General features: G+C 54.8%; 6 protein-coding genes across 6 annotated transcripts; 4 read left to right on the top strand and 2 right to left on the bottom strand.

The window, feature by feature from the left end:
• Window positions 1–112: 112 nt before the first annotated feature.
• Window positions 113–3,853, top strand: MYCGRDRAFT_98500 (uncharacterized protein; the record flags this gene model as incomplete). The annotated part of the gene is made up of 3 exons (XM_003856255.1): window positions 113–389; window positions 448–654; window positions 738–3,853. 3 exons carry the CDS (start codon window positions 113–115, stop codon window positions 3,851–3,853), a joined length of 3,600 nt encoding a protein of 1,199 aa, XP_003856303.1.
• A 114-nt stretch (window positions 3,854–3,967) lies between these two features.
• On the bottom strand, window positions 3,968–5,050 carry MYCGRDRAFT_53096 (uncharacterized protein; the record flags this gene model as incomplete). Its single annotated transcript, XM_003857314.1, has 3 exons — window positions 3,968–4,563; window positions 4,626–4,821; window positions 4,888–5,050. 3 exons carry the CDS (start codon window positions 5,019–5,021, stop codon window positions 4,036–4,038), a joined length of 858 nt encoding a protein of 285 aa, XP_003857362.1.
• A 1,111-nt stretch (window positions 5,051–6,161) lies between these two features.
• MYCGRDRAFT_107224 (uncharacterized protein) lies at window positions 6,162–8,891 on the top strand (the record flags this gene model as incomplete). Its single annotated transcript, XM_003856256.1, has 1 exon — window positions 6,162–8,891. One exon carries the CDS (start codon window positions 6,162–6,164, stop codon window positions 8,889–8,891), a length of 2,730 nt encoding a protein of 909 aa, XP_003856304.1.
• Window positions 8,892–11,227: 2,336 nt separating this feature from the next.
• Window positions 11,228–12,746, top strand: MYCGRDRAFT_102447 (uncharacterized protein; the record flags this gene model as incomplete). Its single annotated transcript, XM_003856257.1, has 4 exons — window positions 11,228–11,431; window positions 11,493–11,629; window positions 11,687–11,870; window positions 11,924–12,746. The coding sequence occupies 4 exons, from the start codon at window positions 11,314–11,316 to the stop codon at window positions 12,493–12,495; spliced, it is 1,011 nt and encodes a 336-aa protein (XP_003856305.1).
• A 293-nt stretch (window positions 12,747–13,039) lies between these two features.
• MYCGRDRAFT_66153 (uncharacterized protein) lies at window positions 13,040–14,102 on the top strand (the record flags this gene model as incomplete). The annotated part of the gene is made up of 3 exons (XM_003856258.1): window positions 13,040–13,304; window positions 13,356–13,589; window positions 13,657–14,102. The coding sequence occupies 3 exons, from the start codon at window positions 13,040–13,042 to the stop codon at window positions 14,100–14,102; spliced, it is 945 nt and encodes a 314-aa protein (XP_003856306.1).
• Window positions 14,103–14,306: 204 nt separating this feature from the next.
• Window positions 14,307–15,441, bottom strand: MYCGRDRAFT_66157 (uncharacterized protein; the record flags this gene model as incomplete). Its single annotated transcript, XM_003857313.1, has 2 exons — window positions 14,307–14,787; window positions 14,855–15,441. 2 exons carry the CDS (start codon window positions 15,382–15,384, stop codon window positions 14,307–14,309), a joined length of 1,011 nt encoding a protein of 336 aa, XP_003857361.1.
• Between the last annotated feature and the right edge of the window lie 106 nt (window positions 15,442–15,547).

Here is a 15,547-nt window from a genome sequence, read left to right on the forward strand (position 1 = left end):
ACTTTGACTAAACGCGAGCGTGACGCGCTCGCGAACCCCCGATCTCGACGCCTCGAACATTACTTCATCACCTCCCTCCATTTTCTCTGATTCCAAACGACATACAATCGACATGGCGGGTGCAAGAAATGGGACCACGGCCTCTACGCCGAAGCTCGCGACACAGACCAGCAACTCTTCGAGCACAGCAAAGAAGCAACAAGGCATCGCCGGCTTCTTCCAAAAACGAGCAGCGCCAGCAGCAAGCACGCCGGCGAAGCGTCCAGCCGAGAGCAACGCGCCCAAGGCTTCCGATGCGTCCAGCAATGTGGATGCGGCATCAAGTCCTCGCACCGCTCCGGGTGCTTCCCAACAAAGCTCGGTAGCGGCGAGCCGTGGGAAGGAGAATGGTAAGCCATTGTGGAAGCGAAGCAGAGATCAAGTCTAATCGACTGATAGAGTCGCCAGGCACAATCTTCTCAAGTCCTTCCCGGAAAGCGAAGAAATCCATCAGCTATGCTGAATCCGACGCTGAAGACGATGAGGACGAGGTCTTCAAGCCATTGTCAGGCAACAGACGAGCGGCGAAACGTCGCAAGGTCAGTATCAAGGATGATTCTGACGATGAATTCGGATTCGATGCGAGCACGCAAGCTGCGATGGAGAGTGACGAAGGTATGTATGGTCCACATTTCCTTTGAGGCCTGCTTACCAGTAGCCCTCAGTGATGTCTAGCTTCCAACAACCTAGCAACACAGCAGCATCCATCAGCCACGTGGCTAACAAGCGCGACGCAGAGATGGAAGACTTCGTCGTGGAGGACGATGATGACGATGACCACAAGCCGACAAAGTCGAAGAAGCGAGCTGCAGCGCCCTCTAAAGCACCGGCGAAGACTTTCGCGAAACCGCCTTCTCCTACTCGAGAAGAGAGCGAAGAGATTCCGGCTGCCGGCTCGACTGCTCAGCAGTGGAAGTTTGACCCAGACGCTCCGCCATCGACAGAGCCTCGAAAGCAGCGACCAGACAAGTCGGCATCGAACGACCCAGCCAAGAAGCAAAAAGCCCATACTTCTGACCCATCCGACCGTTACACTTGGCTCGCCACTGTCCTTGATGCTGATCGTAACCCTACGGACCATGCAGACTATGACCCCCGCACCATATACATTCCTCCAATGGCGTGGAACAAGTTCTCTGCGTTCGAAAAGCAATACTGGGAAATCAAGCAAAACTTCATGGACACCATTGTATTCTTCAAGAAGGGCAAGTTCTACGAGCTTTACGAGAACGACGCTACCATCGGACATCAGCTGTTCGACTTGAAACTCACAGATCGGGTGAACATGCGCATGGTCGGCGTGCCCGAGGCCAGTCTGGATCACTGGGCGAATCAGTTTGTGGCGAAGGGCTTCAAGATTGCTCGCGTTGACCAGATGGAATCGAAGCTGAGCAAAGACATGCGTGAACGCGATGGCGGAGGTGGAAAGAAGGAAGACAAGATCATTCGGCGAGAGTTGGCTGCCGTCCTGACCGGTGGAACTCTAGTAGACGGAGGCATGCTACAGGACGACATGGCAACGTACTGTGCGGCGATCAAGGAGACGGAGGTCGACGGCATGCCGAAGTTTGGGATTGCGTTCGTCGACACGGCCACTGCACAGTTCCAGCTGTCCGAATTCGTGGATGACATTGACATGACACGCTTCGAAACCTTTGTCGCTCAAATTCGACCTGGCGAAATCCTCCTCGAGAAGGGCTGCGTCTCCGCCAAGGCTCTTCGTATCTTGAAGAATAACACACCAGTGACGACCATCTGGAACCATCTCAAGCCCGACAAGGAGTTTCTGACAGCTGACAAGACGCGCATGAAGATCAACGGGGAAGGTTACTTCGAGAAGTCCGAAGATGAGGCTGCCGATGCATGGCCCAAGGCGCTCCGCGAAGCCAGCGAGAAGGAAGTCGCCTTTCCTGCTCTCGGTGCATTGATCTGGTATCTCAGCATGCTCAAGATCGAACGCGACCTCCTCACATGTGGCAACTTTGCCTGGTATGAGCCGATCCGCAAGTCTTCCAGCCTGGTCCTGGACGGGCAAAGTCTTATCAACCTCGAGATCTTTGCCAACACATTCGATGGCAGCGCCGAGGGCACGCTGTTCAGCATGCTGAACCGCTGCGTGACACCATTTGGTAAGCGCATGCTCAGACAGTGGGTGTGCCATCCACTCGGGGACGCCAGAAAGATCAACCTGCGTTTCGACGCCGTGGATGCGCTCAATGCAGATGGCACCGTCATGGATCGCTTCACATCGTCACTCAGCCGTCTGCCGGATCTCGAGCGACTGATCTCGCGCATTCACGCTGGCCGTTGCAGACCCCAGGACTTCTTGAAGGTCCTCGAAGGCTTCGAGCAGATTGAGTACACCATGTCGATTCTAGGCTCATTTGGCGACGGAGATGGCCTACTCGGACAGCTCATAGTAGCCATGCCTAATCTGGCGGGTGCTCTCGAGCACTGGAAAGATGCGTTCGACCGCACCAAAGCCAAGGACGAAGGTCTCTTCATACCCCAGCCCGGGGTTGAAGAAGACTTTGACGAAAGCCAGGAGGTCATTGATAATGTGCTCAAGGAACTCAACAAGCTCCTCGTCAAAGCTCGCAAGGACATCGGGTCCTCTTCGATCAAGTTCACGGACAACGGAAAGGAGATCTACCAGCTCGAGGTGCCCATCAAGGCCTGCGGCAAGATTCCCAAGAACTGGAAACAAATGTCGGCTACGAAGCAGTGCAAGCGATGGTATTCTCCTGAACTAGAAGAGTTGGTGCAGGATCTCAAGGAAGCACAAGAAGTTCACGGACAAGTGGTCAAAGCACTCGCGGGTCGCTTCTTCGCCCGCTTCGACATCGACTATAATACCTGGCTTGCTGCGCTGAAAGTCATCGCACAACTCGACTGCCTCATCTCCCTCGCGAAGACGTCGGCATCTCTGGGCTCACCTTCCTGCCGACCAACGTTTGTCGAGGACGAGAATGCTAAGGGTGTTCTCGAATTCAAGACACTCCGTCACCCGTGCATCGAGACAACGACAAACTTCATTCCCAATGACATTGCCTTGGGTGGCGACGCCGCCTCGATCAACCTGCTCACCGGTGCCAACGCTGCCGGCAAATCGACTGTGCTTCGCATGACTTGCATCGCCGTCATCCTGGCTCAAGTGGGATGCTACGTGCCGTGCGAGTCGGCACGCATGACTCCTGTCGATCGCATCATGTCTCGTTTGGGAGCACACGACAACATATTCGCCGGCCAGAGCACCTTTATGGTCGAGTTGAGCGAAACGAAGAAGATTCTGTCTGAAGCCACGCCGCGCTCTCTCGTCATTCTCGACGAGCTCGGTCGTGGCACGAGCAGCTACGACGGTGTGGCCGTTGCGCAGTCAGTGCTCCATCACATTGCTACGCATGTCGGCTCGCTGGGCTACTTTGCTACTCACTACCATTCGTTGGCTGCCGAGTTCCAAAGTCATCCCGAGATCGCCGCGAAGCGAATGGCCGTACGGGTGGAGCACGACATCCGCGATGTCACGTTCCTCTACCAGCTCGAGGATGGCGTGGCAGAAGGCAGCTACGGCATGCACTGCGCTGCCATGTGCGGAATTTCGGATAAGATCATCGACCGAGCTGAGCAAGCTGCACAGAACTGGGAGCATACTGGCCGGATCAAGGAGTCGCTGGAGAAGGCCAAGGAGAGCACCTGGCTGCCTCTGGGTCTACTCAGTGATGTCAGCTGGATCGTGAAGGGCGCTGGCGAGGAAGACCAGGGAGTCAGCGAGGCCAGTCTCGAGGTGCTGCGCAAGACCATTGCGGCGTTGTAAGAGATGGATGTGAACTTTTGTCAGGACTTACCTTATCTATGTATGTTTAGCGGGTCGGAAAGTGTGAGTGTACAATTAGTTGTAGCAGTCTTTGGTAGTATGACGGGCTTCAAGGCCTGATAGTACACATTTTATCTGCTCTACAGCTATCTTGTCTTTCTGGTGTATGAATCCAGCTTTTCTCATCTCTGCCCAGTCAACCGCCTCTCTTGCACCTCGGTCAACGCGCGGCTCCCACTGACGAAAGCTACAACGCCGAGCACACCGGCGACCGGCAGCGTCTGGAACAAGTTCCAGCTCGCGTAGTATAGGGCGAACACACCCTCGATCGCAATGATGCTTCCGAAGAACAACCCGTGTGCAACTGGCTTCGCGCCGAAAGCCTTGCCCAAATGACCCAAATTTCCGCCCAACAGCAGCCACGCACCAAACAGAGCAGGCAGCGAAACCAGAACGGCGAGCGTGAATACCAAGCTGATGGCCTTGGGCGGCGACTTAGGATCGTCTTTGAAGATGTGGTGGATTTCGGGTTTGGGTTCGTAGCGCTCGGGTCGGGGTTGATTGGCTTTGGGCGAGCTGGCGTCGGGGACGATGTTGATGTCGAAGTTCATCTCTTTGAATGGTGTTGAGGAGCCAAAGGAGCCGAGAACGATGAAGGCTTTGAGTGGTTGGGCGCCGGAGAGAAATTGGAAGGGGAGGTCTTTGTGGGACTGCAGGAGAAGTTGTCAGTCCAAGACCGCGAGTGGCATGGGAAAACATGGTATAGACTCACAATGTCCAGCTTTGCCTTGCCATTCTCCCGCACATTGAATGCGAATGACTCCTCTAATCCTGCTGCGGGGTCTTGGAGCGTGAGGAATGCCTGGTGTGGTCTCTTGCCCGTCTTTCCATCTTTTGCTGTGAGGGCGATCTTCAGCGTGTCGGAGGAGGAGATCGTGACGGCGGAGGGATTGCCACCGGCCTCGAGTCTGTTGAGATAATGTGAGCTACTGGGCTCATGCATTGGTAGCTATTGGGGTGCTGGAGTGGCATACTTGTGCTTGGTGGCTTCACTGCCCTTTTGAGCCACGCTCAGCGATCCATCTGTGAATGTCCATTGGTCTGCGGCGGAAACGGCGGCGGATAGTGCAAATGCGACCAGGCTGGCGGTGCGTAGGAACTTCATCATGGATGATGTATGCGGAGTGAAGTTGCCAATGGCTTTCGATGTGGTTGTCTTCAGCACTTTCACGCACGGGATGACAGCTTGCGGATTTAGAGTTGGCTGGGGACCGCGCTAGTGAGGCACTCTTCGGACTCCGTTCAAAACGAAGGAGAGCATTTGCATACATACAATGTTGGGATAGTCCATACACGCACAGCTGATCTGACAAGCCACATAATCCACGAAGCACATAACAGCTCTTGACAAGCCTCGCAGAACGTGCCAATGATAACACCCCTAGGAGGGAAGGCCTCGCACTCTACATGCAGGCCGTCACAGGAGCAAACACAAATGCTATACCGGCATTTTCCACGGGCACCTTCGTCGGCGAATCTGTTCAGTCTTGCCGAAAGATTGTGATCAGTCATCGACGACCCATCGACCCATTCAGGTGCTCTTGGGTAGTCTTCACCTAAGATTTGCTCCACGTGACTTGGAATAAACGACGCTAGCAGGTCGGGCGCACGCAACCTGTGATTGCAAGTTTCAGTGCAACAGACCAAAGGTTTTCATGTTGCGACGTTGTTTGACTGGCATGAAAACCACATACTCTACTACTGCCAGTGCTCATGTGTTGTGCTATGACAACACGCGCCGACTAGCGACCGGCAGAAGAAAGTGCCTGCCTATTCCGGACATCTGCCATAGATGCTCAGGCGCGTCTCATTTCAGGCTGCCACTTGCACTTCTATGGCATACATATCGACTACACAAACATTTTCCTCGCAGAACATAGGCTGTAACAACTCACAGCATGCCTGTAGACACTGTGTCTGTATCTGCACCGTGACCTGCACTTTCACGAGTTTTAGCGTCGTTGTGAATTAGGCAAGCGCGGCAGCACGGACCCTGCTTGGGAGAAACTTAGGTCTCTACCTTTGCTCGTCTTGTGCATTCCTCCTTCTTCATTCACACACTCGACATTATCGCGCAATCATCTCCTGCATCGGCGCAACTGGTCGACTCACTCGACGACAACTCGTGCCAACACTCACATGATGGGGAATTGATCTGGCTCGACTGCGCAATACCATCACGTGCAAGTGGGTCAGCACGGTAGCCCGCTTCTGAAGGTCGTGAATTGAGCTTTCAGCGACCGCACGCATGTCGAACCCCAACAACGGCCAGGTTTCTGTGTTTCACTTCACCTCACGGATCTCCAACGCCAAGATCAAGAAATACAAGATGGCGACTGAGCGCGGCATGGGACCCAAATCTAATGGACTTCGAGCGTCACATGCCAACAAACCATCAAAATCTGCCACTCCACATGGGGATGACGCAAGTCCTGCTGTCGAAGCCTCGACCTCTATGGAGCCACCGGCCAAGAAGCCACGCCTCAAGATCAACCCACCACGAAAACCGGATGATGCTGGAGATACCATTGCCGTATCGCGTCCCAAGAGACCCAACCAGCCCATTCGCTTCCGATATTCGACCGACATGGACATCGCCGATGAACCTCAGGCGGAGGAGCAGAAACCTGTTGAGTCTGCGCCGGTCGCCGTGTCGCCAGCGCCTTCATCTGGTCTGTCATCGCTCTCATCAGCGCCTCTCTCTGAAAAGGAACTTTCGCCATTTCAGGACCCCAAACCAGCCGCTGGCAGGGAAGGATATGGCGACTTCATGTCTTACTATGTTGATGGAGGTGACGAGGAACCTGCTGCTGCTGAGGAGGTCCCGGCGCCAAAGCCTGCCACCAAACCTGCTGCCAAACGTCCCCGAAAGTCATCTACGAAGGTACAAAAGGAAACATCCACCAACATTCCAGTGCCTTCCTCGCAACATCCTGCGACAAACGAGCCTCATCCACCTCCGGGTGCCCGTGCGCCGCTGCCGCAGCAGCAAGCCATGCCCCCTCCACAGCACGCCAACCCGCCTCAGCAATACCAGGGTCCTTCGATGCCTCACCAAGGCTCGCCCTCACACCCGCAAAGACCACAGCAGATGCACCGTCCATCAATACCTCCACCTCCTACGCAGCGTGCACTTCCGATACCCCAACCAATCATTCAATTCAGCGACATCAATCACATTCCAAAACCTACTCAGCCAGACACCATCGCTCTCATGGTGAAAAAGCTTGAGGAACTGTCTGCAGCCCTGACTACCTTTGGCGGCGTTCCAGCCATTCCTCGCTCGCCGCCGACAGCTGCAAGGTCTGTTCCTGTTGCTGCACCTCCTCAGCCAAAGCCGGCACCGAAGGCTCCCGTGGAAGAAGCAGCGAACCCTCTCGACAATTTCCTTTCACTCTTCGGTGCTGGTGACGACGACGATACCACTGACAAGGATCCGCTCGACTGTCAGCTGGCGGCTGCTGGAACTCCCGACGGCCCGCTGACCCACGGCATCGTCTTCATCCAGAACGCGCTCAAATCATGGGCGCAGCAACGAATCTCACATGCTTATCAGCAGCAGTACATTCAGCAGCAACAGCAGCAGCATCAGATTTCTGCACAACGGCGTGGTCCTGGACGTCCGAGAAAGTTTGATGATGTCGTTGAATTGCTTCCCCCAAATCCCATCATCTCCATGGACCTAGCCTCGACACCAGAAGGCCAAGCCATCATCGCATTCCAGGCTGTGTTACACTCAGGCTGCCTTCAAGTGAACGCAAAACTGCCAATCGAACTGTCGCGTGCTCTACGCCACCTATACATGCAGATCGACCACCTCATCAACCAGGGCGAGAAGCCGACGCCACAGGACTGGCATTGCATGTCCTACGGTGCGCAGATCTCTGCTCATCGGATGCGTGTAGAAAAGATGAAGATGACACAGATGAGGGCGCAAGAAGAAATGATGCGCCAGAATGGATTTGCGCAACAACAAATTATGGGCCCCATGGGCATGCCGAATCCGTCGCAGTATCCAGTCAACGCCGCACAGGCTGCTCGTGCTCATGAGATGGATTTGGAACGTCGTCGCAGTATGCAGCATGCCAATCAGCAACCATATATCGGCCAACAGCATCTCCACTCTCTTCAGCTGGGCTCACAGACACCTGGTGCTCCCGGTGGTGCTGGCCCTTCGCAGTCGCCGAGCGGCAATCAGCCTCTTGGTAGTGCTCGTGGTCCGCCTGGCCCGAGCAACGGCGACATGCGACCGCCGATGCAGCATGTATTGCCATCACAACCTCATTTCGATCCTGCGCAGACGTTGCCCGATGGCAACATGAATGGTGGTGTACCCGTGCACCTTGACAAGATGAAGATGTACATGCCCGGATTCTTCCCTCGCTCCGGGCAAGCTATGAAGTACTCCTTCTCTCCCACCACCGAGCATTCGGTGCGTACGCCTGGGCCGCAAGGCAGCCCTCCCTACCAAATTCCAGGCCAGAGCGTCCCGAGTCGAGGCCCTGTGAGCGCTCAATCCATGAAGCGCGCTGCTCAAGGTCCACCGAATAATGGCCGCAATGAGTCTTCGGATCACGACGCTGTCATGAGCAGTAACATTCCGGTGAGGTCCGTCGAGCGACCATCAGCACCGCCCCCTCGAACCTCCCTGACGCCTCTCACTCCCGCCGCACCGGTCGAAGGCACTCAGAACGGCAACTTCCGCTCCTACGCCGCTGCACCCGCGGCTGCCACAACAAACGGCTTCACGGCCGTCAACGCTCCCAAACCTCGGACTTCGATCACAGTACCAGCTGCCCCTAGTGATTCGCCAGAAACGATCAAGGTCGCCTCGAAGCGTCCATCGTCAGCTCTTTCGCCGTCAGAGTCTCCGGCTCCTAGTGCGAAGCGAAGTCGCAAGTCGACGAAGAGTGTGGACCGGGATGACTCGAACGTTGTGTCGAGCGATGGTGATGGCGAGATGATTGTGGTCAAATGATGGGATTGCTGAAGCATGTGTTTGACAGAAAAAGTTTGCGAGATTTTGTCCGGCATGGCGAGTTCTGTCAGGAGGACGATGGGAGATGAGACTTTCTGCTTTTCTTCCATTTTACGTTGCTGAGCATTTCATGGCGAGGGCATTGCGTTGAGACGGCGAAGCATGGCAGAGATACCTTGGGTAGTGTTTATGTTCGGCTGAAGTAGAATTGTGAAGATCATCACCTGTTGACATCAATGCCCTGCCACAGCAACCTTTCTCAGAGCTGTATGATGGTCGCACCAGCTTGTTGCTCACGTAACCTTGTCCTCTTGCAGAAGTGTCGGACAAGATAAAGCTGCGGAGTCGCTTTGAATGCGCGGATGGTTGTCCATAGGCAATTGAAGAATGAAGGGACTAGTGCTCGTGTTAGAAGGCGGACAGTCGAAGATACCAAGCAAGCTGTAGGTATGAACGGAGCACGAGATCTGAACTCATCTGACTTCACAACGATACGACACAAAGAGCACATATGGAACAAGGAAGGCGTCGAATCTGGTGTTGTTGAATCATCCAGCTACGGAGAAAAGTACCTCAGCGCTGTGCCAGATTCGACACCGGCTTTGAGTACTTCTTCCAAACTCGAGATGCAGACAGCACATGCTGGGGTCCTCGCTCGCTTCCAATCACTCCCTCGCCCATCCGAGTCGCTTGCGGAGGTTTCTCTCATCGTCTTGAAAGGTCTCGGGAAATGATAGAACTTCGCACGTCATCCAGATGACTGTGTTGGCCGACACTTGAGGTCATCGGCATGGAAAGCGTTGGCACGCCATATGAGCCTCCTATCACGCTTGCGTTGGAAGCAGGTCTTGCAAGTGGGGAGGCAATGTCCTCGCTATCGGTCCATATCTACCTTAGATATCAGTCGCTGGAATTGGATAAGTTTCTGTGCTCGTGAGTGCTTCGGTAGATATTTCATGTCTGCTCTGGCGCGGATCTGCTCCCACTTTCGTCGTGAGGAGCTCTGTTCAGTCCGTCAGCTTCTGCAGAAGGAATTCATTTGCCTCAAGGATCTTTCGATTGGAAAAGGGTGGCTGTTGAGACCCCGATCGTCGGTTGTCGAGCTATAACAACGCTCAATAGCTGTCTCAGACTTCGAAGAGGTCCGCAGACCGTAGATCTCCTGCATAGACTTGCTGACGATGGTTCTGGCTGCAAACTGAAACAGCTCCGAACAGATATTTTATGTTCAACCAGTGCACAACTACAGGGAGAAGTCTAGCATATTCTGCGCGTCGACATCTGTGTACAAACCTTCTGTTACTGTTCTGTGTCTGCTCACGTGCAGCATTCCTGTGAAAGATTCCATCGCCCTCAGTCGGCATCAACGTTCGGTGCCGAACTCCAATGGCGAGGTCAATGGACCTGCAGTAGTGTCCAAAATGTGGACTGTATAAAGTTTCATTGTACATGAAAGAAGGATGTGATCTGGATGTTGAGAGACGACCCTCGAGTATGTGCCTCTCACAGGACATGGTGACAAACAGAAGGTGTTGCAGGGACCTTGACGATATCAGTGCTTCTTGCGTTGTCGTGCCAGTGTGGCGGTGCTGCCAGCCGAGAGATGAGGATGTGCGCAACATCCGGCCTTCCGTGCGCCATCAGTTCTAGGGCCATTCCTCTCCAGTGGCTTGAGATGAATTCGTCGACGTCCGCTGCGGGGGTTCGTGACAAGGATTTGAGATGCGAAGTGGGGAGTATCAGATCTCGTTCTTCGTCCGGGTTCTCTGGAGTCTGGGCCAATTCAATGCCTGTCAGCTCGATCCAAGCTCTCTTTTTGCGTTTCTTGGTCGTGCACGCGCGCATGACAAAGAGATGCCGGCAGATCTCCGAGAGGGATGATGCTTGGCGGGCCAGTCAAGCCTTTCACTCGCAGTGACATCACAACGAGGCGTCCATCTGTGATCGGTTGCCCGGCGACGGCGCGGAGATGGTCCAGGAGTCTATTGTCTCTCTGGAGCATTCCCGCAGTTCCGTCAGGAGCTGAGCTCTCCTGCATGCACAGTACCGCGCAGCAGTGTTGACACGCGACTGTGGTAGTGGTAGGTGGAGGAGGAGGTACCGCATCGCATTGTGCATGTTTGGTGGTGGGCGCGTAGATCAATGGGCGAGGCGAATAGTGTGGAGGGATTTTGAGCGTGCATCCCAGTTGCGCGGCAGCCAAAGTCTTTGAGCACAGGGCACTCTGTAAGACTTGCTCACCAACGACGTCACTGCGCCAGGACGACTCTGTCAAAGTACAAGATCCAGACCGTCGCCTCTCTGTTTCTCCCCTTTTGCATACAATCTTGCGCTGTTATACTACCCAAACAACACCCATAACACTCGCATACCAGACTCACACATCACTCTCACTACCACACACACACCCACCGCCGCCATCATGCATCGCACATACTCCATGCGCCAGTCGCGCGCGCCGACTGCCTCGCAGATCCAGAACCCACCGCCGCCATCGTCCTCCACCAAGGGCGGTCGCCTCTTCGGCAAAGCCAGCATTGGTATGTCAGGAACATTGTCTACAGCTGCGTCCGATGCGAAAAATTAACATGTCATTGTCAGGCCACACGTTCCGCAAGTCCGTTCACCCCGGTGCTTTCGGCCCTGACCTCGCGAAGAAGCTCTCGCAGCTCGTGAAGATGGAGAAGAACGTCATGCGATCAATGGAGTTGGTCGGCAGGGAGCGAATGGAGGTCGCAGTACGACTTCATACAAACCCAAGCGCACTGGGATTGTCTCACTAACTATCTTCTCAGCAACAACTTTCCATCTGGGGAGAGGGATGCGACGATGACGTCTCCGACGTGACCGACAAGCTCGGCGTGCTCATCTACGAGATTGGTGAGCTTGAGGACCAATTCGTCGACCGCTACGACCAGTACCGTGTGACCATCAAGTCTATTCGCAACATTGAGGCTTCCGTCCAGCCAAGCAGAGATCGTGAGTCGCCTTCAGCAGCCAATGCTACACTTCCTTTTCTAACAATCTCCCAGGCAAGCAGAAGATCACCGATCAGATCGCCCAGCTCAAGTACAAGGAGCCCAACAGCCCCAAGATTGTCGTCCTCGAGCAGGAGCTTGTCCGTGCTGAGGCCGAGTCCCTCGTCGCCGAGGCCCAACTCTCCAACATCACCCGCGAGAAGCTCAAGGCTGCCTTCACCTACCAATTCGATGCTCTCCGCGAGCACAGCGAGAAGATGGCCATTGTCGCCGGCTTCGGAAAGCACCTTCTCGAGCTCGTCGACGATTCGCCCGTCACTCCCGGCGAGACCCGCAACGCCTACGACGGCTACGAGGCCTCCAAGGCCATCATCCAGGACTGCGAGGATGCTCTCACCAACTGGGTCGAGCAGAATGCCGCCGTCAGCTCCAAGCTCTCCACCCGCACCCGCACCCTCTCGCAACGTCGCCGTAACCAGTCCGCTGGCCACGACCTCTCCGGTCAGGACCAGGACCGTGAGTCTGGCATGTGGGTCCCCGCCGACCAGCACCGTGGTGATCAAGAGTACGATGACGAGGAGGACACTTCCGTGCGCGGTCGCGAGGAGGAGCGTGCCGTCGCATAAGCGGAGGAAATCGCGAAGACGATGATGCAGAAGGAGAATCGGCTTTGATCTTTTTCTCTCTCTTGGACACAAACACATCCCACCACTCACCCCATCCAGCTTTATACCCTAGGCAATGCGAGGCGCGGCGAAGAAAGGAGTCAGCGGTAACACTGTACGGCTAAGGAATCACAGGCAGTCGGACGAGTTAATGAGGAGGAGTGTCATCTGTAGGATGATATGTATACAAAATTAATGTGTTGTTTGACCAGTCAACCCGTCCTTCGTAATCAACATGACATCGCCTTACACTCTAGCAAGCATGTCCCATGGATAGCCCAAGCAACAGACGACGATCAACGAGCAGCACATGAACAAACTTCTCCCGCCCCTGCGATTCAGGCTGATAAGTGGAGGAGCTTCGGGAGAAATCGACCGACGTCGGCTTAAAGATCATCCACGACCTCGATCTCATCCATGACATTTCTCACGACAAGAAAGATTCCAAGGATCACATACCTCATACTAAAAATTTGCCAACAACAATCATCGCCAGCAATTCAAAATGTCAGCCAAAGTTCCTCCTTCGGGCATCTGGGCTCCTGCCGTCACCTTCTTCGACCCACAAACCGACGAACTGGACCTCGAATCTCAAGCCAAATACTACAAATACCTGTCGCAGCACCTCACAGGCCTCGTAATCTTGGGCACCAATGCCGAGACATTCATGCTCACGAGGGAGGAGCGTCTGGCGTTGTTGAAATGTGCGAGAGAAGCGGTTGGTCCGGAGTATCCGATCATGGCAGGTGTGGGAGGCCACAGCACGAAACGTGAGACTTCTTTTGACCCATGGAGTCCTTTCCTGTACTGACATCGTGAAGAGGTGCTCGAGTTCATCTCCGACGCCGCATCCGCAAAGGCAGACTCCGTCCTCGTGCTTCCATGTGCCTACTTTGGCAAGCAGACGACGAACAAAGTGGTCAAGGACTTTTACGACCAAGTCGCCGAGAAGTCTCCCCTCCCGATCGTGATCTACAACTTCCCGGGCGTCTGCAATGGCGTGGACATTGATTCGGAGACAATGACTGAGCTCGCAAACCGACATTCCAACATCGGTACGCTCACTCTCGCCCAGAAATCCATCTTTCCAAATCTCACTAGACCACTAACGAACATCCCAAGTCGGCACGAAACTAACCTGCGCCTCCGTCGGGAAGATCACCCGTCTCTCCTCCTCCTTCCCACCCTCAACCAACAAATTCGCCATCTTCGGAGGCCAATCCGACTTCCTCCTCGGCGGCCTGGCCGTCGGCTCCGCAGGCTGCATCGCCGCCTTTGCCAACATCTTTCCCAAAACCATCTCACACATCTACAAGCTATACCAGTCCGGCCAGCTCGAGGAAGCGTTGCGGTTACATCGCATCGCGGCCATGGCGGAGAGCTTTTCGAAAGCGGGGATCGCGAATACCAAGTTTGCGGCGAGTGTGACTAGTGCGCGGAATGCGGGCGTGGAGGGCGCGGAGGAGAAGTTGGCGCCTCGGAGGCCGTACGAGGCGCCGAGTGAGGCGGTGAAGAAGGACATCAGGGCGAAGATGGAGGAGATGATTGGCATTGAGGAGTCGCTGTGAGAGGTAGATGTCCAGAAGAGGTCGCATTGAAACGCGATAATTCAATAGAGCTGCCTGCTTTGAGGAATCGATTATTCGGCAACTCGCTTTGCGCTAACAGACTCCCATTATGCGAGCTCTTCGTCAATCTCGAACGATTCTGGCCTTACCACTCATCTTACCATTCATGGAATTCCGACTGCTGCACCTCGCATCCCTCACCCTTCACAGCTTCGCACTGACGCCCCTCTCCAAATTCTTCGTAACACCCGGCTCAATTTGCTCCAGCTTCGCCGCCAATTCCCTCCACACCCTCGTTTGCGTCTCCGGTTCGTCCGTCACCAGCTTCGCCACCTCGGTAACCTTGCAATCACTCAAAAAGGCCCCGTGATCCTCCTGACCTCTCAAACTCGCGTCCACGAGCGTCCTCGCTCCCACTTCCGTGGTCCGCGCCAGGACGGCTTTCATGACCGTCATGAACGCCCTCACCACGGCCGGCGCCTCGGGTCGGATCAGCTCGCTGTGGCAGAGACCGGGGTTGACGGAGGTGATGGTCACGCCGAATTGAGAGACCGGATGGTCCTGGGCGATTTCGCGGCAGGCGAAGACTTCGAGGAGTTTGGAGAGATTGTAGCGGTCCGTCATGCGGGCCGAGGAGCGGTCGTTGAGCTTGTCGAAGATGGAGCTGGAATTGCGTTCCGGGAAGCTGGTTGGAAGAATATAACTGTTAGTAAACCTACCAACTCTTGGGATGACGGAGGAAGGGAACTCACGCGGTGAAGAAGTGTGCTTCCGAGCTGACGATACAGAGATTTGGAACAGTGTTGTGCTTCTTGGCTGTCTCTTGCAGCTTCGGCACCATCAATAACGCCAGCAGAAACGTAGAGATGACGTTGACCGTGATTGTGCTCTCGCTGCCTTCCTCCAATTTGAAATTGGGTGGCGCAATACCCGCATTCTCGAGGAGAATGTCCAGCCTTTCCAAGCTCTGCGACTTCTTCGCGAAGGCTTTTACACTTTCATAGCTCGTAAGGTCTAGTTGCCAGACTTCGACGACGCCTTTCCGACCAGTGGTGGACTCGATGTCTTTCTCGGCGGCCTCTCCCTTTTCGAGATTGCGGCAAGCGAGGATGACTTTGGCGGCGTTGAGTTGAACAAAGTGCCGGGCGGCTTCCAGACCCAGGCCAGTGTTGGAGCCGGTCACGATGACAGTTTTGCCTGCGCAGTCCTTTGTTGGCGCTGGCGGCGTGATGAAGAGTTGGCCGTAGATGAATTTGGGCAGGAAGCTTAGAATTTGTGACATTGTATGAGCGGTGGATGGTGGATAGTGGATGGTGGATGGCTTGTTCGATGATTTGATGGTTTCGTAGGAGATGAGTTCAATGTTAATGTCCAAGTTGGATGTTGTCACGGGCGAGGGATGGAGAGGTTATGTCTTGTCAGCCAGCAGAGTCAGAGGCGGGATG

The sequence above is a fragment of the Zymoseptoria tritici genome, chromosome 1 (assembly GCF_000219625.1).
Source record: "Zymoseptoria tritici IPO323 chromosome 1, whole genome shotgun sequence".
Taxonomy (NCBI): Eukaryota; Fungi; Ascomycota; class Dothideomycetes; order Mycosphaerellales; family Mycosphaerellaceae; genus Zymoseptoria; species Zymoseptoria tritici.